This window comes from Clupea harengus, chromosome 19, assembly GCF_900700415.2.
Source record: "Clupea harengus chromosome 19, Ch_v2.0.2, whole genome shotgun sequence".
Lineage (NCBI taxonomy): Eukaryota > Metazoa > Chordata > Actinopteri > Clupeiformes > Clupeidae > Clupea > Clupea harengus.
The window spans coordinates 12093087-12114853 of NC_045170.1; the positions used below are offsets into that span (position 1 = coordinate 12093087).

The window sequence follows — 21767 nt, forward strand, 5'->3', positions numbered from 1 at the left end:
CAAGCCCAAAAGGTTTTGTGGTTGCCAGTATTACTACTATTACATCGGGAAGGGAAGAAATCATGGTTTATGTTCTCTGGTTGGTGTTCGTTTTGTGAGAAGCATAGGCCAAAGCAAATACAACGGTCCCTTCAGCCCAAGAGGCAGCCGACTAATAAGCCACAAGGTCTTGACCATTACCTTTCTTCAACCGCTAGCATATTCAGCAAAAACACCAAATATCAGCAAAACCAAAATCAATAGTTCAGAGTTAAAAAAAAAAATGTGTTGAACCAGTTTAGCTTAGATGGTGTTACCAAATTTGCTATATATATTTTTCTTTTAAAGGAATTTTGAACTGGAACAGTTGTCAACATAGCAAGAACAAGGCAGGTGGTATAATGGAGTAGTCCCTGTTGTTACGTAGGCATCTTGTATCAGATGAATCAGTTGAATCCCATACATGGCCTTGACTTGAGATCAGTGACCTCAGGAGCAAGTGAGATCTACTTCCAGGTCACATGCTCGTCCTCCCTTGAGCGTGGCTGTTGCTCTTTTGGATTCTCTGCAGCGCTGACCACTGGATCGCTGCTGGGAGGGGGGGGGGGGGGGGGGCAGCTGCAACTGCTGGCACATTAGATTAAATCAACATCTCCCTGTACCACCCCCCCTCCACCCCACTCCATCTCCTCACACACACACACCCTGACCCTTAGGGGATTTCCATATCATGCGATCCGCTGAGAGAGAGAGAGAGAGAGACGGGGGTTGATTCAGTGTTTCATTTAATCACATTAAAGTACCTTGCCTTGGAGGAACTGCATGGCAGGACTCTGGAGGGAACACGCATTTATCTGGCCTTCAATGAGTGACTGTAGCTTCAGTTCTTCAAAAAAGGGCCATTTAAAGTCATCCTTCATCTATGATTATGCTGCGTGGCCTTTTGTATTTGCCACCTGCTGTCTGTTTTACTCCATTTTGTTCCATTACTTTGTGAACTCTAACCCTTATCTGTTGCTGCACCTCAGCTCTGGAACATTCTTTCTGCCATTGACAGTCACTCGTAAACAAAACTTTGCTGGACAGAGCCAAATAGATAGCCTGTCTTTCGAATGGTGGGAGGGTGAAGGACAAAGCAATCATCAAGCGGTCCTTGAAATGAAATTGGTTCAAAAGGGACATGCCTGTTGATGAAATGACAGAGGCCTAACTGTAGGCCTCTGTCAGACTGAGGGAGTGCTGCAGTGTTTCTTCTCTAGAGAGAAGCGACATCAAACACAGCGCTCACTGGAAGAATAAAAAACAACACAAAAAAGCCCCTTCAAAACCTCATTTCACACCTCTCAGCATCAGCCTACTGCAGCTTTAACACCACCACAGATGTAAGCAGGTCATGCACTTCTGTGGAGGCAAGGGAAAACAGACTGGAGAGAGATAATGGGAAAAACGATGGGCCTCGTCTTCATGAAGATTATTCCCAAAAACGTGGCGGAAGGAGCGGTGGAAAGTTAAGTGCGCACATGAACGAGCAGCATCCACACATGGAGGGAAAACGGGAGTCACTGTGATGTGATGCGATGCAATGAAGCTGGCCATTAAATCTGGCCTTGCTGCTTCAGGGGGGATATTTCATCTTCTAACTTGTTGCTGAGATTGAGTGTGCATATCTGGACAGCCACATGGGAACATTTATTATAACAGATGACAGATGGGGCTGTTATGTAATGCCAGAAAGGCTTTTCCCAGAACCCAGGAGCAAAACTGCACCTAATGATTAGTGTCCCAACATCTAGACTACTACGCCATAAAAAAATAAAACACTCTGACCCCCACCCCACTACTGTGTTGCCTCCCTCTATGAACTCTTAAGCCTAATCGATTGCACTGAAGTAAAACACCTAGTCCACACACACACACCTCTGGGATATGTTGCACCAGAGTGCGACTGTGAGAGAACCAAAGCATTAGTGAAATGGCCATACTACAAAGAGCATGCCATCACACATAATGCTGGGTTGGCAATATTGTTAACAAGACAGAGGGTGATGCACTTAAGAGCTATATATATATATATATATATATATATATATATATATATATAGACACACACGACAACCTTAAATCTGTGATCTAAATTTCATGGAACAATATAGCTAGGAAGTCCCAGGAAGGTGGAAATCTATAGGAGTACAGCAAGGGAAAAAGAGAAAGTCAGTTATGGCTTTAAAGTCCTTTATTTCAACTGCATCAGTCAAGGAAAAAGAACACACACACAACATTAAAATAGATTTAAAAAAAAAAAAAAAAACAAAGCTCAAAAGGCTGAATGAGAAGGAAAGAGGGAGAGACAGAAAGAGAAGGAAAGAGGGAGAGACAGAACGGGAAGGAAAGAGGGAGAGACAGAACGGGAAGGAAAGAGGGAGAGACAGAACAAGAATGAAAGAGGGAGAGACAGAGCAATCTTTCCTTCTCGTGCATTCTCGGACCTTCTACGTCTTTATGCCATCAGTGGAGATTGCTGAATGCAGATTATTCCTTCCACGACCCAACCCCTCGAGGAACGATGACTCGACGTTGGCCGTTTCAGCATCTCTGCTGAATCATAAGCGACCAGGCTGAAGCTGACAGTTCACTGTGCAGTCTGTTCTCCCCCCACCCCCACCTATAGAGCTAAAAGATCCCAGGATGGCCCTGAAAGCGCACATTTCTCGCTGTTTATGGAAAATCCAGAATCTTTCACTGCGTCCCTGAGGCACAGAAAACTGTCACTTTGTGTGCTTCTGTGTGTTAAGGAGCAAAGCTCGAGGGAATAAACTCCTGTCTGAAAAATGGGCTACTGTCTGGCACAGTCTGTGTGTGTCTGTGTGTGTGTGTGTGTATGTGTGTGTGTGGGTGGAAGGGGGGGCTGAGTGAGCAAGCAAGTGTGAGAGTGTATGTTATACTCGTATACAAACAAAGCAATTGCCACAAACCATTACACACACTTAATTGTCCTTCAAACCAAGGACAATTGGACAACACGGCAATGTCTAGCAATCAACTCCAGGTCTCCCATAAAAAGAAACATTGCAGCTATTCCAGGTGTTCTACAGTGTTGGTGAATTATTCAGTCACTGCATTCCTTAATCGACATTGGTAGAGATGTGTTCCTCATAATCAGGTCAAACCGCTGACGCTGCCTTCATCAACACCACAAGCTCTCTCCCTAATTGAGATTGATGACATAAACCACCCGGGCTGGCAGATTGAGTGCATCCCTCCCACTTTTGCCACTTCAGGACAAACAAATTCACATTCATCGACATGTGTCCAACTAGCGGCCTTCAGCCTCAACCCACTCCCTGCGTGCGCAGAAGCTGACGTCTGGGGCCATCAGTGACATGCGGCCACTCCCTGGCTGACCTCACCTGCTGGCACTGGTTGGAGGCCGCCGGTGACAGCTCAGCGGCGATGGCTAGCTCGGGCAGGGCCCATAGCCAACGGCCGCGCGGCCTGAATCCGCTTCTCATTAGATGTGCCACTTCGCAGTGACAGGTCAGCCAGGATAGCCGCCGCTTCCTCCGGTGTAATCTGAGCCGCTAGGTGTGCACTGGGCAAGAGGCGAAGCCCCGTGTTGTGCTGTGCTGTGCTGTGCTGTGCCGAATTACTTTTTCATCAGCAGGAAAAACACTGGAATCAGCAAAAAAGGACAACCAACACTTCCAGCGTGAAGGTGCTTGTGACATAAATGTGAGAAAAATACGGGAGAACAAATTAAAAAAAGTGCAAGCGAGTGTGAGGTTGAAATGAATTCCAGCGGTATTGAACTGATTCATGCGGCGCTATGACAAAGTGGTCTTGTCGCAAATAATTTCCCCCCACAGCTTTCTCTGATCAGCGATGTAGCATCAATAACTCATGATTCACGAGTTTCACGTTCCAAATTTGCCTAAGCGATTTTGCCGAGGTCTCTAGCCAGGGTCCTGAAGTGCTTTGCAGGGATCGAGTACGAGGCGACCGCACAGGCATGAAATCTTATTCCACTCCTAATCAAGACAGACGGGAGGCATAAGGGGAGGTGGTGGGTTGAGAGCGAGCGCAGAAGCGAACGCCACGGCTTGAACAGGTAGGCTGCGAATACGTTACCGGACAAGAGTTTGATGCTAGAGGCGTGGCACATGTCACGCTCTTCCTGAACTTCTCTTTTGAACGCAATCAAAATGAATGTGGTGCAACTACCGGCAACCTCTTCTGCAGGTTGTTACATCTAACAGACAGTCTGCAAAGTTGATGTTTGAACTGAAGAAGCAAAAGAATCTTAAATGAAATCGGTCCTAAAATCAATACACCGAGCCTGATCATAATTCCATAGCCTGTTCTCAAAGGCAACACAGGTACCCTCACTGCACCTTTCCCCCTGCCTATCTCTCCTGCTTCCTCTCAACAGCTCCTTACCTTATCCACCTTACTATGCTTTACTCATTTCTCTCCATCTTGGTCCAATCCGGTTTTGTCCCCTCTCTCCATCTTGCTAATTGCACGAATGCCGTAAGTACAGCTTTGCGTTTCTCCATATTGAGCAGGACTGTAAGCCCAGGAATCAATCTCAAGAAGACACGCTCCCACACACCAGACACACACAAACACACAGACACACACACATCTACCATTCGACTCAGACACTGACCTCTTAGTGCTGAACATGTTGTCGAAGCCTCCACCCCCTCAGCACACGGTGAAGTGGTCCCACTGGTCCCGGAGACGATGCAGAAGGAACAGCCGCGGTGACCAGCCTTCAAGCCTTCAGCTGCAGACCTGAGACGGAGGAGCGCAGGAGGGGAGGAGAGGAGAGGAGAGGAGAGGAGGTTAGGTTACAGCCATAGGATCACCAGCTCTACCTGATGGTGTCAGGTTAACACTGTGTCTCTCTCTCCCCCTCACACACACAGGACACACACACACACACACACAAGTCAAATGAACTTCCCTTTGAGACAGTGTGTGGGGGGGAGAGAGAAGAGGATGAGAGGGCAAAAGAGGAAAAGGGAGAAAAGAGGGAAGGAACAGAGACTGAGAGAACAAAGAGAGATTGTGTAAGAGTGAAAGACAAGGGAAGAGAGTTTATGATAGAGGGAAGAGAGAGAAAGACACAGACGAGAGAGAGAGAGAGAGAAAGAGATAATACCATTTGACCGTGACCAAAACAGTTTCTGTGTTCCACACAGCATTATATCACAGCAAGCGTCAGAAGCTTCCATGCTCAGAAGCTTACTCGGTGCTTAAGAAGAAAAGGCAAACTATTTTCATCCCGCAAACAAAACACACACTCATCCAGAAAAATTGAGCCTTGAAGGCTTGAGGATGTGCAGATATTTTTGGATTGAAAGCCTCACTGCAGCGGGTGACTGGGCAGCACTCTTCCCCATTTGGCACAGAGAGAGAGAGACTGCATCAGCGGAAGCTAAAAGCTGTCAGAAATCCCCCCTCCCTGCTTGAGAATAATGACTTCAAGAACTTCAGAATAAATACGGTCATGCTGGAAAAGGGACAATTGTTTGGCCCTGATAAAGGCAACTAGCTTAAAATGTCAGGCATTTTTTTCACAACATATTTCTAAAAAGAGATACTTTATGTCTTGGTGCAATCCCAGCTGACCGTTAGTAGTTCTTGCATGCAAAGACGGGCCGGGTGATTCTGGGAGCACTCTGCTCTGCCTGTATTAAATGTATGAAACATCTGAAGCAATAACTAGCATAAGTACTCCATAAATACTCAAACATACTTCTGTGCACAGGGCCCACATATAAAGTTCCTGCCCCGGATCAGCAGCTTCTGATTTGTTACCATCCACGTCGAAGAGAAGACAAGATAAACATCAAAGCCGTCCAGGATGACAAGCGATAGGATGACCCGGTGTCTAATTACCTTAACGAGCCTGGTGTGCTGTAAGTAAACCCATTCCCATTGAGGCCTCTGCTTTTTCATGAAAAGGTTAGCCTACTGGAGGAGAGTGTTTAATAATTAATACCAGGGGCCGATGAGACCTATTTTAGAGCACCGAGCGTGTGGAAGCAAGTGAAAAATAGGTCTGCTGTTTTAATAAGATACCCCCACCTTCAACCTCAGCTGATCAGCTTCCCTCTTGCTCTCTCGCACTGACTAACTCACACCTCCACACCCACACCCACACACACGTTCTGATTACAACATATCACAAGCCACCCACAACCAATTAGAGGTTTGATCACCAAAATAAAAATTATTAAGAAGATGCTGAGACAACGACAAAAGCTGAGAAGCTGGGAGCAAATCTGACGGACGTACACATGAAGCGCAGAAGGGCCACGGACTCACTCAAGCACGGCCCATATCCATTATACATGACGAGGGACTCGGGGAGAGCGGGCTCCGATGCTGATTGCACTGAATGAAGTCAGTGATATTCTATCAGGCCATCTTCCTCCCCCTTCCCCCACAAACAATGGTGAGGAAAGAGGCGGCAGATTAGAGACCAAAATAAAAATGGGGCCTCGGCAAACACAGAGAGGCAGGCAGAGGAAGATGGATTGACAGATATTGAATGATAAAAAAAATATATGATAGCTTGGCATCTTCTAGGTTGATTGATGAATAGATGAGAGAAGCTGCTTGTTATTCGGATATTTCAGCCATTCCAAGAAAGATGCTGCGTCACTCAGCTTACACAAAAAAAAGAAACAAATAAATGGAAAATAATCCCCACGGAAGGAGACCTTGCAGATGACAAAAAAAAAAAATCCACAAAGCAGAGCTGTGATGGATTTATGCAAGAGGAAAGCTCTTAATGCACATCTATCCATGGCGCAAACACATCATACGCATCATTACTCTGTGTACTACTAGGAACAAACAACTGTTTTCAAGAATAAGAGTTCGATCACGACAAGTGCCCCCCACCCCCCGGGCATGCCTTTAGAAGGACGTGGTCATAACATCTGATACAAACAACCAAAGCATTCGTCTTTTGGCTGGAACCCCTGCGAAAGCTGCCTGGCACACGGACTTTACTGCAAATGATGAAAACCATTCCTGGTCTCAGTGGGTTACTTAAAGCGGATGGAAAACAGATGTGTATAGGCAAGCCTATCCATCTCATTGTGTAATAGGATATGAATAATAACATTTACAAATACAAGCCCCACCAAGAAATACTGCAGAGCCTGAGCAACAGATGGCGCCCTTGGGAAAGTGCAAATTGAGAGGAGGAATGAGAACGTTGAAAGCAAATCATATTTCGAAAGCAATGTAAGAAAATATTCAACATATTTTAAACAGGGTTGTCAAATTGCGTCAAAACAATAATAATAATAATAATAATAATAATAGTAATAATAATAATACACTCCTCCCTTCAACTTGGGTGGTATATGGAGGCCAAAAAAAGACATAATGAGTTTTGATTTCCACTACTAATTCAACGGCTTCCATTAGGGGATGCATAATCCTCCTTTTTTCCGACTGTTAACATCACAAAGTATGCCACATCTATTTGAAACAATTATCGTGTTAAAAATAATAAAATCACCAAGGCTTAAGATCCAAAGAAACCAGCCATCATCCACAGGTAAGTGAGCAGCTGTGACCATAACAAGACACAGACCAACAGTCAGGCAGGCAAACAGTCAGACAGACCGTGAGGCCATCTTAGTGTTTGCCACTCAGATTAATTAAACCTGCCCATCCTGTTTCCAGTGACTGTCTACTCAGATAAGAGCCCAGAGCTAGAGAACATTAGTGGACGTGAGGGGCAGAGTCTTCACTTCTTCCCTGAAGAAGAGGCGGCGAGTTATAGGGCAGGAGCAGACAGCACATCCTCCGTCTTACTGAAAGCTAATAGAGCCCAGAATAGCACAGGGCCACTGTTGTGCCTAGATGAGGCAGACAAAGGTGCGCTCACTGGCTCAAAATGGCATTATATAGACACAACTGCCATAGCTAGGTGCACAGAAATAGGTTTAAGTTGCTTCATAATCAATTATTTTTCAAAGAGAGTTTGCTGCTAATAGCTCTACAAAAATGAATTCACAACAAACAAATCATACAATACAAGTCATTCAGATTATAACCAACATGGGACCCTGTGTGTAGGAGAGAGCTAATCTGATATTTTTGTTTTATTAGCAGACATGGACAATCTCAGCTCCAGTCACAGCATACTGGAGTCAGAAGAAACATGCTCCAGACACAGACGCAGCTTCATAAATCAGCCGCCATACTGTCCATTAACTACTAACCACAATTAAACTGAAGACATCTGTGCAAAGGGCTCACATGACTAGCTTCCTCTCTGGTGATTACTGCCAGCACAATCAAAATAGGAACCTCAAGTTTATGGATTTGGACATGAAACGACAGTTATCATTAAGCTAATAATACATCGCGAACACCTGGCTCAAACGTGATGACAGTGTTAATTAGTCAGCATCTGGCCCGCAGACAAATGTTCCAGGAGAGGGCTGTGGGGGACGGAGCGGCGCCAACATCACAGATCTATCTCCATTTTCTCTCCAATCTGCAGCCATAAGATGGGTGCTGCTAATATGGCAGCTCTTTCTTGCCTAGCATCAGGACGACAGCAATGGAGTCAGACATCACCCAACATGAAAATGTTTTCTTGACAGAACATTCTGGAATGAAAGGTGACGGGCGGAGGGTTGGCACAGTGTAATTGCATAGATCGAGCCGAAGGGAGCAGCTGGAGAGGGGTGCCAGGTAACTGCGTGTTTATCAACGTAAATCCACCCTTGCCTCTCGAGCTGGGTATGTGGCGGTAAATCCCCCTCAGTGCGAGACTACCTACCGTTTTCATGCTGAACCACAGCACTTAAGACTATCTGTGGAATAGTAAGGGGGAACACCATTGAGCAATAAACTCCATGCTAACAATGCTGGTGAAGCTCCAACACAGAAAGGCCACCTCAGCCTGGGTTCGTGGGAGGACACAGGCAGGTCACAGCGCTGCTTTGAGGATAGCATGAGACCTGAGCACCGAGGCCATAAAAGTCCATCACTAAAACTGGTCTGATGGAGCGAAAGGGAGGGGATAAAAAAGAAAAAACTTTTAATTATTAAAAACGCTGCGCTAGTTGTTGTTGCTCCTGAGGGAAAAAGCACTGAACTCAGATTTGAAAACCCCTTTTTCATTAAGGAAATGAAAATCACAAAGGTTGGGATGTGAGAGGCAGGGTGTGTGTGTGTGTCTGTGTGTGTGTGTGGGGGGGTGTAGAGGTGTTAGCAGTTGCGACAGCGAGTCCTAAAAGCCTGCCGATTAATCTGAGGCAAATTCCATCAAGGGGGAGTTTCTTTTTGTTCTGTTAAAGATGGAGTCTGCAATTTTGTTTCAGTTTCACGAAAGGTTGTTGATGTTTGAGCTCAACAGCCAATCACATTACACCCATCCCTTTCATGCTTCTGAGGCACCATGTTGATTGGCTGGGCTTGTTTATGGCTCGGGACAAGCCACCATGTTTTCTTTCCCATTTACAGAGCCAGGACTGTGCATGAACACCAGAGTTATTGTTTTAGCTCAAACACTGAATGAACAGCTAGAGGACCCTGAGGAGCAATTTGATGAATTTGACAAAACTCCACCTTTAAATTTCCCTCGGGATTAATAAAGTACCCATCTATCTTTAAACCAAGTTTCATCAACCCCATACCGACCCGCCCCACCTCCCCAAATCACATGACCTCTCTTGTAATTACGCATAAAATAAACGACACCTAACTGGTCCTAAGAGTAGCAATCACAAGAGTACCTCAATACTAGTGATTATCTGGCAGGATGTTTACATGAATTGCACAATCTTTATTGATACATAACAATATCTGTATGATGCAAGAGGAGAAAAATCTCTCAGCTGCTACGGTGTGTACCTAGACAGCATTTCAGACTGTAGACAGCACAGACAGCATTTCAGCTATATTTAGACTGCAGGCTGAAGAACTGATCAAATGGGCTTCGTGCAGCTGTATATTCTATAAAAATCCTGATCGTTGTCATCAGTGCATGCAAAAGATTTCATGATGAGAAGCATTAAGATTGATACGTGAATATTTTAAGACCACACCTAAATGGTACCACGTGCACCCATATCAAAGCCACACGTGATGTAATAATAATGATCACTGACCATGTCAACACAGCATCACTAAGATGAAATCCAGCTGTACGGCCTTGAAGAAGTGTTTTGTCTGAAAGAATTGTGGAGAAGTTTCTGTTTGATGTCTCTCAGACCACATTTGCCATACAGAAAGTTATAATGTGAATCTGGTTTTCAACACAGATGTGACTGCTGTAAACAGGTTATGATAACGATTTATGGCTCTGTGGAAGACACACACAGCCATTTAGTGAGTATAGCTCACCAAATATTAATAATGGATGTGACAACCCAATTGGCCATATATATATATATATTTTTTATATATATATATAAATAAAATAAAAAAACACTGATGCCTAAAAGCAACAGATCAGAGAACATAGGGTAAATTATTTTGACAGTCAGACTAAAAGCACCTTTATTGGCCTGCACTTAAATTCACTTATTCTGACCAAACAACTGAACGGTCAACAGGTGAGGCAACATAGCTGCAAGCCTTGGCTCTGATGATTGTGCCTACAGAATTGTTGTTGACCAACATAGAACAGGACTCCGAAGCTGTGTAAATTGATGCAGTACATGGTTATCCAGGCACAGCAACACACTGTGCATGTTTAATTATTAAAGGAAGCAGAGGCCATAGGCCCAGCGGGTCTACATACAACACAGAATTCTTTAAGACATCTCTGTGCATCTCAACCTTCATTTCATTGTCGTTGACTAGACACATTTGCGAGGATTTTCGAAATATTCTGTAAACAAATACAAATAATCTGAAAGTAAATAAAAAAAGACATGACTAAAAACTAGCTGAATTAAACGGTGCCCCTGCCACGGCATTTGATGATAGCCTCACGTTGGACCATGCTGCTGGCTTTATTATGGTATGGAATAGTTAATAGGCTTTTCAGAGCAACCTGCCAGGGCACTGTTTGCACAGGGAAACAGAACCGCCATGTACTGTCCCTGGTCTACAATGCCTCGTTTTGTTTGTGACAGATGAGGATATGGCAAAAAGCCTTCCAGAGGCTTATCGTGACAATCTGTCTATTTTTAAACAGTGAACTAGACGGAATGAGGTGAAATTGCAAAGGAGGTAGATTGCACACAGGAAACACTATTACAGGGAAGGCTAGAGACAGGCCAACTAATTCATTTTGCGACAAGTAGCCTGTATGAAGTCACATAAAAAAAACATATAAGAGACAACATACAAAACTCAGCCATAGCCTACTCATAACTATTCGCTTAAGTACTTTCAAGGCACTGCTTAAACAACCTGAATTACTATTCGAGACCCACCCTTGAGTCGTGACGAGATGTGCGGTTGCAGAGCGGTGCTTAAGCGGCTACAGATGGGGATATCCCACACAGCCTGTACCGGGCTGCGGCCCATATATTTACACTACTTACAGGCTGGGTTACTGTCCTGCTGCAAGTTGCCTGCAGCGTAGTGTCCATGTTTACAAGAGCGTTTAGCCTTCTCAGATGATGTTGGGGGAAAAGGTGTTGACATGACGTGGCATATTAACGATACACATTTTCCTCCTCCAGGCTATAGCTTGTTCAGCGCTCAAGCATACAGAGAATACCTGGGGGATGCCAACTGCCAGTAGTTAATATGTAACAGCAGCCTAAGCATGAGACGTATATGCTGTTTAAATTCTACAGCCAGTCTGCGAATCGGGGAAATAATTCAGTCTGGCAAGCTGGTATTCTAGGCTACAGTTAAACTTGACAAAAGGGACAAAAGAAGGAAACCGTGACCTGTGTTGGTAATAACAGTATAGCGGTGACTAAAAGAGACCTAAATTATGAATGAGATTGAGTGATGACGGGCTGCTCGGTGAATGGACTTTACATTTGTTCATGACGCTAGGCTATTTCTTTTCACATGGAGCATCCAGCAAACCTTCCTTTTACCTTTTCCGGCAACTGCTACGCCCGGTAACATGCAGCCTTAACTTATCATGAAATAGTTTAATATTTGCGAATGCATCATCCTACAGCCATAACAACGCCGGTTGTACCCTGCACATGGCAGTTACCACACACTTAAACATTGACAGTAACTACTTACTTTAGAACAGCCTTAATAGATGTGTCATTTCCGTCAGTTAAAATCGGGCTGTCAAGGGATAATCTTCAGAAAAGCGGGGACACTCACGCATGGTCCAACTGAAACAGCGTCTTCACGGGTGCACAGTGCAATCGCAGGCATTTTGACCTTCTCTTCAAACAGTAGAAACTACCATCATTTGCTGGTCCAGCGGGGGAGGAGTGGAACAAACCAAATTGAGTGTATCGCTTGCAGCCACATCCATCTCAGCAGACCCCGCCTGTATAGACCTGTAAAACGGGTCGTATTCATTTCCTGTTAACATTAATTAACATTTTGCTACCTTGGATTTGGAAGCTATATGGGGGTGATGCAGAATTTTGCTGTGCTGTATAATTGTGGTTCTTCACTCTCATGCAGCAATGGGCTACAGCTGTGGCTGTACACAGCTACACTTAAGTGAAGAGTGACTTATAATATTCATTTTTACATGTCATTTGGTTAAAAGCGAAATTGTTTCAAAATACCAATTTATTACTGAGAACTTCGTCAAACTAGCTGACAAGTACGCCTTAATAAGAGATAGTGGCAAATATATTTGTATGGTTATTTCAAATACTTTTATTTACACTTTACATTTCAAACGGGATTGTAATCTACGATTAACCATACTACTGAGAACTGAAGAGCAATACATCTTGACAATGTCTCACCACACCTTTTCTGTGCAATTTGAAGTGCAATACATTTGCATGATTTAGTTATGTGAACAAGTTGTCAGAGGATCTCCGTTGTCAGTCTGAGTTCATCTTTTGCAAGCTGCATGGAACGCTGTGAAATACAGACGAGTCAGGAGATGTGTTCTACCCCTCTCCCCTCCCCCCTCCCCCCTGGCAGGGCCATCCATCACACAGTCACTGCATTGCCCTGAGTGATTATGAGCTCATCTGGCCTGACAGGACCCCTTTAGTGGGAATGTGCTGCTCCTGCCCAAGCTCAGGGCATTCCATTTCTGTGGCCTTGTGTTAGCTTTGGCTGTGTTAGCTTTAGCTGAACGTGCTAAGGTCCAAGGTCCAAGCCTCAGACAGATCACCTCCTGCTCATAGCTTCATTTTTACCCCTCAGACAGTGGGTTAGCTGGGAAGTCTCTGCCTTCTGCCAGAACTCGTCTTGTGCCCCATTCCCCACACCAATGTCATTCATACACCTTACAGAGACATTGGAACAGTGTTGGGACCAGGGGCGTAACTATAGGCGGTGCAGCAGGTGCGGCTGCACCTGGGCCCGTGAGTCTTGGGGGCCCGTAGCCGGGGGTTTTTCGTGCCCAAGAAAAATATCTGCGCAGGGGGAGGGGGTGTGGCGGTGGCGGTTAGTGACATACCCTGACAATTTCTCAGTTTAAAGTGTTGTAGGCTGAATATCTGCGCAGGGGGAGGGGGCGTGGCGGCGGTTACAAACATGGGGTACGGGACTGTGAAATGTATGGAAAAACATGTCATCCTACTTTCTGAATGGCACAACCCATGGGTCATTCATTGCTTGAGTACCTGGTGAATTTGAAAAGCCCTGTGGAGGCTCCTAATTGGTAATGACGAATCAAACGACGAGTTCATGTCCTTCCCTGTAAGGGCCCTGAGGACTTCTACTGGTGGAAAACTCCCTTTTCTCTAAGGGGTTGGTTGGAGTTGTGCTCCCAGTTGATGGGACCCAGCTTTAAACTGCACACATGCACAGCTGTGCCATTGTTGACAGTGTTGATAATGACTTTGCTGACTACTGCCATACATTTCCATTTCTATTAGGTACATCAACCAGTGTAACAGTATACCACATAATCATATGCTGCACGCATCCAATTCTGTGCATGCCGTTGAATTCAAGAGAGTTTACCTTTCATTACCCTACTACTACACAATAGACAATACACATACACATCTAATACATACACGGAGAAGGAGGCAAGTGGCTTAGTTTTATACACAGGATTAGATGTCCTGTACTCGCAGGCTGGATTTCTGTGCTACAAACGTGGCCCAAATGATCCTAATCCTACATTAAGACGACAGGGGGACTCAGTGCGGGAGAGGAAGTTCTGGACTGAGGTTGTGTGTAACCTAATCCGTTCCCTGACACTAATAAGGTGCTTTGAGCCAGTCTGTCGCAGGGGGCTGTTCAAGTGCACATGGAATGAAATGGATACAGCCAGACTAATGGGATCCCTTGCCCAAAGGAACAGAGGCCACAGCACAGAGTGGATGTCTTGGCACAACCAGGACCTGAAGTAATTCTTTTGTCTTTCCCCCCTTTTTGTTTCTTTCCTTTACCAAGGCACTTTGTTCAACAGAGCACATTCCTTTTTGATGTTTTTCTGCTTGATTCAATATTTTCAAGCACTTTAAACTAACTTAGTTTGACTACTTCAAGCGATGTCTAGGAGTGGTGTGAACGTGTTTCAAAAGGATCCGTTTTGCCTATATTAAAAGCTCAACGTTTGCTACTGGCAGAACAACCATTACATATAATTTCCGAGGCCACAGTCTGGATCACAGGCAAATGAGTAGTGATGAATGACTCCCTGCCTTCATTCTGCAAGGCGTGTGCTCCTGAGGTCTGTCCCAATAATGGCCTTCTATTTCCAGCAGGCTCTTGCCCTCATATATTATTGTTTTCCAATGAGTTGTGCTATCTGAGGCATTTCGTGTATACATGTTTTTTTTCCTGTGGACTTCTGGTTTGAATTGTGCTGATGCAGGTACTTAACTCCAATAACTGCTGACAAAAATAAAGAAGCTTAGTCAGAAGGCATCGTTCCTTTTTACTGCAGATTACTGAGGACTCCCAAGAAGTCAACCCCAGGGTGTTACACATGTATCAATTACAGTGAACATGTATGCAGCCAAGCAATTTAACGGCCATATTCCCACAAATTCCGCAGCGCACCCCGGATTTGACAGTTGGGCGGTTTATCTGTAACCAGATGACATGTCATTTCCTCACTGAGGCTGCATGAAGTCGTGAGGAAGATCGGTGGTAATGCCTTAAACTGCCCCCCTCCAATCCCCTCAATCCCATCCACACTTCTGCTCCGCGTACCCCCCCCACACACACACACCCACAGACAAGCATACACACACCAACACACAACACACACACACACACACACACACACACACACACACACACACACACACACACACACACGCATGCATACACATCTTACTACCTGCACAGTCATCACATTTGGACTGCCATGGCAGTAAGAAGACTCCCATAACTGTCTCGCCCATTTAAATCTTCATTTTATCATTCGGTGTGATAAATCACCTGCACTTGTATTTCAGTGCTATGGGTGGAACGCCTGTCTCTTGCATCCCTCCGCCCATCCAACATACAGTTTTGACTCATAGGTTTTTGCCAATGAGGTGGAAAAAGTAGAATAGAAAAAGTCTTAAACGTATGAATTAAACAACAGTTATAGTCAAATGAAATGGGCCGTGTAGAAAATACATCCTTAAAGGAAAAGAAGAAAATATTTTTTTGTCTAGGTGGCGGACTGCTTCTTTGTCTCAGGATACCCAAGTAAGCAACTTATATCACTCAGTCACATTCCACTGTCAGACTGCTGACCAGGCAGTCTCTGGTGTACTCAGTGGATCAATTTAACAATTATATCCTCTCTGTATATTCCTGCACTCTACTTCTCAAAAGACAGCATTTCAGCAGCATGGTAGAGGGCTGCAGGTGGAATCTGAAATCAGCACAATGTTTCTGTGTTCAGTTGTACTTTCTAGTGTTTCTTTTCCTCCAATTTCGATTAAACTCGAAAAACTATAGTGAGTCTCTGTTACAGCAGAGAGCCTGTGTACAGAATCGAGGGGAATGTTCCTCCTTCAATGCATTTCATTTGGAAACTACAAAACAAGAGAGAATGGCTTCTACGCTAGTGTTACCTTTGTAGCATGAAGTGCAAAGCCCCTTTGTTCAGTAAATACTTGTGTGCTTCTTTGTGTTCTGCTTGTGATTTTTATTCTGTTGCCTTATACCTTGTGTGCCCCCTTTGCACCCTGTCATGTTCTGTATGGTAAAACCTTGCCTTTTCTTGAGAGTGTTATAAATAAGCAATGCTGTAATTTGCTTCACTGTCATAGTTAAGCAAGTGGAAATCATAGTCATACATGAAAATAGACTTCTCCTTGGCAAATCCCTATCCCAAATCATGAAAAGTTTCTCTTCATATGAGGTGATTAGGTATTTATAGGCCTACATTATTCACAGTAAATCCATATCTCCTTCTGACAATATATCTCCTATAAGCCATTGTTAAGCTGGCATTACAATTGGTTCTGGAAAACTCCAGCCTTCTAGAATGTTGTGTACAGTCTGCTTTTCTGATTATTGAAAGCTCTTGAAAAAAAGCCAATGTTTTGGTGCTCTGATTGTGCTATTGACTCTGCATGGAAGGTATACAGCAAATATGACAATTTTAAGGGAATTCATTGTCTGGTAGCAAATTGCATGTAAACAAAGTGGAGTCAATAGATGGAAACTAAAGAGAAGAAAGAAATGAGGAAGTGTGAAGAATGCAGGAAGAGGAGGAGAAGGAAAAAGTGCAGTCAGAGGAATCGAGAGTAAAACTTGGGTCTATTAAAACTAGAACACAAAAGGGTCTTTCTTCAAAGAGGTGATAATTTACACACAAGGTGGACCTACCTACTGTGATAACTTTACAGAAGATTTAGCCAGGAACAAAGGATTCGTTTGAAATTCTTAACTTGAAATTCATTCAGGCAAAGAAAAGAGAAAGAGCCTTTCTTTTTTTTCCCACCTTGTCTCTGGGCAGCTATCTGATTCTGGCTACACTCAAAGATAGAGTCTAGAGCCTGAACCTGGCACCAAGCAATCCATTCCTCAGAAGTCAATTACTATATCTGGACTGGTGCCATTTTAATAGCCATCCTACTCTGCAGCACAGACATCTTTTTTTTAATCCTCTGCCACTGCTGTCCCCTCAAAGCATGGCCTGTTTTACAACACTATTTCATCCAATCCGTTTCCAGAAATATTGGCTGACATAGACAGCAACTGGCACCTACAACAACAGGCAGATTGTAACCTGGTTACCAACTATGTCATGGCCAGAGCCGGATTGAAATTCAGTGATGCACAGTGCTGGACAAAGAAGGGTGTGTCTTAGTGAGTCACCCTTGTTTAAAAACATTTTGGCGCGTGAGCCACCAGCTAGTAGCTACTACTAGAAAATTGACGGTTTTCGACACTGTTTTATTTTGTGTTATCATCATGTGATCATACATTTGATCATTTTCACACAATCTATCAGATTATCTATGTTAAATAACATCTGTCTACAGTGAAGATTATGTGTGCTTACAATTTAAAAATAAATGGTAAAGGTAAGGTCCGATTTGGGCGTTTGCAGTTAGGTGGCATTTTAGCCACAAATCAACACATCCCCATGGCAGTAGTGAAGAGTCCTGCTGTCATGTGTAATTGGCTTCTACAAATGTTAGGTCTGATGTTTTATCTAAGGCTAGAGTAGAATTTTAACTGCTGGCTGATCTATGAATTTTGTCAGCTGTCTGGAGGAAAACCTGTGTTAAAATAAATCTCTTGTGACTCATGTGATGATGTTGATTGGAATATATATTTTTAGTATGTGACTGCAACAGTGTGAAAGATTACACCAACAACAAAGAAACGTGGTAAAGTTATTTAATAACATTGATAAAGTTGTGAATTTCGTATGTAAGTCTATAGGAGCCAAAGATTGTTTGCCACCAGCCCCCTGTCACATACACTGTGAAAACACAGAAGTAGGCCCTAATGATATTTATGGTCAGACTTTTGTGGACTAGCCTATTTCACAGAGGATGATTGGACATTACTTTTTATTGGGGGGTGGGGCATACCTGACATACCTGTGCCAGACCTGGGCCAGCTCCGATCCAGATGTAGCAAAATCTGTTGAGGTGCGGAAGGATGATAGGCTCCCAGTAACGTGAGGGGACCGTTAGCACGGCTAGGATCTAGGCATATCGATTATGTCGCTGTAGCAGAAAAGCTTCTTAGGAGTCGACGGTGTGCCTTGGCACATGAAGAGCGGGGCGAGATCAATCTCGATGCAGTGCAAGTGCAGCGATGAGACTGGGTCCCTGACATGTGGCGGGGATGAGATTTAAGGGTCCCATCTCTCCCATGGCAATCGCGGGAAATTAGACGGAGGAGGGTAGATGGTCCCGGGAGGCTGGTTGGAGGCTCGACGTCACTCTGTTGCCAAGAGGGATAGCTGTGCACCAGACTTCTTGGTGGAGGATTTTTTCTTTCCTTCTTTCCCTCTCTCTCACACACACACACACACATACACAGCCTCAGATATGCATGGAAACCTACAGCATTTAATCAAAATCTTCCACTAGGCAAACACACACACATACACTCTCATACACAATTTACACATCATCATCTAGCTGATGGTTCACAGAAAAAGACTCACAATGCAGTGAACACACTCACTTACTCTCTCTCTCTCACACACACACACACACACACACACACACACTCAGAAACACACACACAAACACACATACACACACGTACACTTTCTTTCTCAGGTTTTTGCCCTCACTCCTTTGCCAGCACGCTTTTTTTTTCTCGACACTGCCTCCTCTTCAGATACTCACACACACAACACAATCTGCCTGTCTCGTCTCTCTTTCAGAAACCTACTCCCGAAGGAGTGTAGTAAAAGCTTCTCATTGTTGGCGGCACACTCCTCTCAGAGGGAAGGTCAGTCATGTCCATCAAGTCAGTTTGACACTTATTCTCTGGAGAACCACAGCTCACACTGTCTGACTACCAACAGTATAACATTCACACTGTTATTGAGTTTTACTGGTCCATGTGTTGGCTTTATATGCCAAAACAATATTGATAACCACTGAGAACAGGCAATTTGTTCAAAACAGGTTTTATGGCTCTAATACTTTTGTAGCAATAAACATCTTTTTAAAAGTTGAAAGGGTCTGATGTATTGTATCCATGCAAATAACTCATATGGTAAAGTTTTCACTCTTCGCTTAGAAAATCAATACAGTAATATTAAGTTGATCTACACCAGTTGTGAGCAGGGTTTCTGTAATCTGAGTGTGATGGCATATTACACTCATGGTTGGTGCTCTAGTGCTCCCATGTGGGCTTTTAGTGAATTGCAGGAAGCAGTGTTTTAACGACACCAGGCAAGGTTTTACAAACTACCAATAAAAAAAGATTGTTCTCGTCTTTGTAATTAAAATTCAAATAGTATCATCTGATCAATATCGGAAATGTCACATTTATATCCTTTTAGCAAAGAAAATTAAAAACTCCATGTGCATATATTTCAATCAGGCCATGGATTGTGACTGATTCAAGTAGCAGTTACAGTAGGAAATCTATTAGATGCTCAAATGTTTAAATTGTGAGAAGCGATGGGGTGATGGGACTTGTGGTTGAAGTATCTCAATGTGGTACACTTTATAGTAGCTACAGAGAGCTGTGGAGAAACACTCAGACTTCCTAATGTGAACTGGGAGTCAGGCCACGGTTGACAGATGTACAGAGACTGATTTACTTCTAAGTATGCATTGCATTATATGAATGAATGTTGGTGGTGGTCGGAGGGGCCGTTGGCGCTGATTGGCAGCCACGCTTCTGTCAGTCTGCCCCAGGGCAGCTGTGGCTACTGAGGTAGCTTACCACCACCGGTATGACTGTGTGTGTATGACTACTGGACTCTGTAAAGCGACTTCGGGTATATAGAGAAGCGCTATATAAAATTGAATTGATTGATTGATTGATTGATATGCGGAGGGAGACGAAAACTTTCTGTGTGATATGAGAGATGTGAGCTAGTCAGTGTAGTAGTGTAACATAGAAGAGGAACACAGGAGAGTCGTCTTTCAGCTATTTATAACAAGCAAGTGACAAATGTGAACCCACAGCTTCTCCTAGTTTTCTTTTTGCCTGAAATCACCTCGATTTCAAATATTTTATTATGATATTTATTACGTGCATGATCCCTCATGCCAGTTTTTTTTCTGTCAGCTTCGTGTTTAGACTGAATTGTATTTCTACACATGATAGTGACTTAAGGTGTACATTACAGACTTCAACTCATTAGCCTCCATCATGACTCATAAAGGCAGTTACAGCTTATTTGTACTTAAACTTAATTTCAAGCCTTTTGTTCACAGAAAAGTTATTGAATATTTGGTCGTTTCAGACCAACTGCTTCAGGCTGGGGGCCTAAGCTTTAAGACTGATGAAACGTTCTTTTCTTTATTTTTATGATGCTTCTCAGAGAAACTAGGCAGTGGGCATACGGATAAACTAAACCAACAAAATTATGAGATGCTTTGGGCAATACAATGCGAGCAGTTTTTGTTAAACAATGGCATTAGTGCAGTAACTCCTAAACCGCTGAAATAATTCAAGACAGCTATTCCCACATTACTAATTAAACAGTCCCCTCTTAAAGTATTTTAATTTCAAGATTCACAATGACACATAGAACAATGAAAATGCCAGAGGAATACAATAAATAGATTTGGTATGACTTCTGGCTTTTTAGGGAAATTCCCAGGGAGGAAATATCAGCGTTTCTCTGTTATATGGTCCTTCCATCTGGAAATCATACCTCTTAGTATTCTTATTTTCTCCGGTAGGGGGCGATGATTGCATATGTTTTCGGTTGTCCTCCACTGAGGTTTGACAGTCCCTATTAAAACAGCTGAGGCACAGAACAAAATGTACTACTAACATCTGACACAGATGTCACCGCTAATCCACTGCTAATGTTAAAGGCTGGATTTATACCTGTACAGACATTACGGCATTGTAATAACTTTTTGGTGTAAATGGCCTCAGAATCACGACGGTATGAACTAAAATTCCGAGTAGGCCCGATGTTTGAAAAATGATCAGACCAGATCAGATAAACCATTTTTTTGTATATATTACTCTAATCATTGCGTCTATTGCTGATGTCCTCATGTCCTTTTCGAGTCCGATTCTTTGCGGTTTCATTTGAGAAATTGTCCTAGCACTTTGGATAATGTGTAGGGAATATATATCCATGAAATTAAGTGAAATACATTTGAATTTCCAGAATTATTAGCCAAATTAAATACTTAAACGGAATTAAGAGGAAATCTTTCATCCCACAATGTTGCCTTATTCAAATGTCTTAAGGTGTGGCAATGAAAAGGCCTATTGAGCTATGGCTCTTAATATTGCACCCATTTGAACCTTTATATCATTCAGTAGCCTTCAGGATAGTGCCGAATTAGTGTCAGGCTACTTTTAGGCTACTGCTGACAGAGCAGTATGTACGATGCTGGGGCACCACTAAAAGTCTTTTATTAAAGCCCCACGGTCTCGGGAGAGGGACTTCCACACCAATCTGCGGCCAGCTGTAAATCTCACGACAAGCCGGAGACAGAGACGCAGATGGAGTCAGACAAGGGAGCAAGAGTGAGAGGACGACAGCGCGCCAGTCAGACAGCCATAGAATGACAATGGGACGCTGGAGAGAGAGGTGGGGCGAAGAC

The 21767-nt window shown here is 43.7% G+C and overlaps 1 protein-coding gene across 3 annotated transcripts in view; it reads right to left on the reverse strand.

Moving 5' to 3' along the window:
• The window catches only part of oxr1b (oxidation resistance 1b), a 69130-nt gene extending 56741 nt beyond the window's left edge, over positions 1-12389 (reverse strand). For 2 of the 3 annotated variants that reach the window (XM_031586413.2, XM_031586411.2), the window contains exons 1-2: positions 12184-12389; positions 4646-4773 (exon numbers count right to left, since the gene is read on the reverse strand). In XM_031586413.2, the coding sequence (XP_031442273.1) occupies positions 4646-4662 (17 nt within the window). In that variant the 5' untranslated portion in view covers positions 4663-4773; positions 12184-12389. Of the gene's footprint in view, positions 1-4645; positions 4774-10130; positions 10192-12183 lie in introns of all 3 variants that reach the window. The other variant, XM_031586412.2, reaches the window with a different exon arrangement.
• Positions 12390-21767: the final 9378 nt, after the last annotated feature.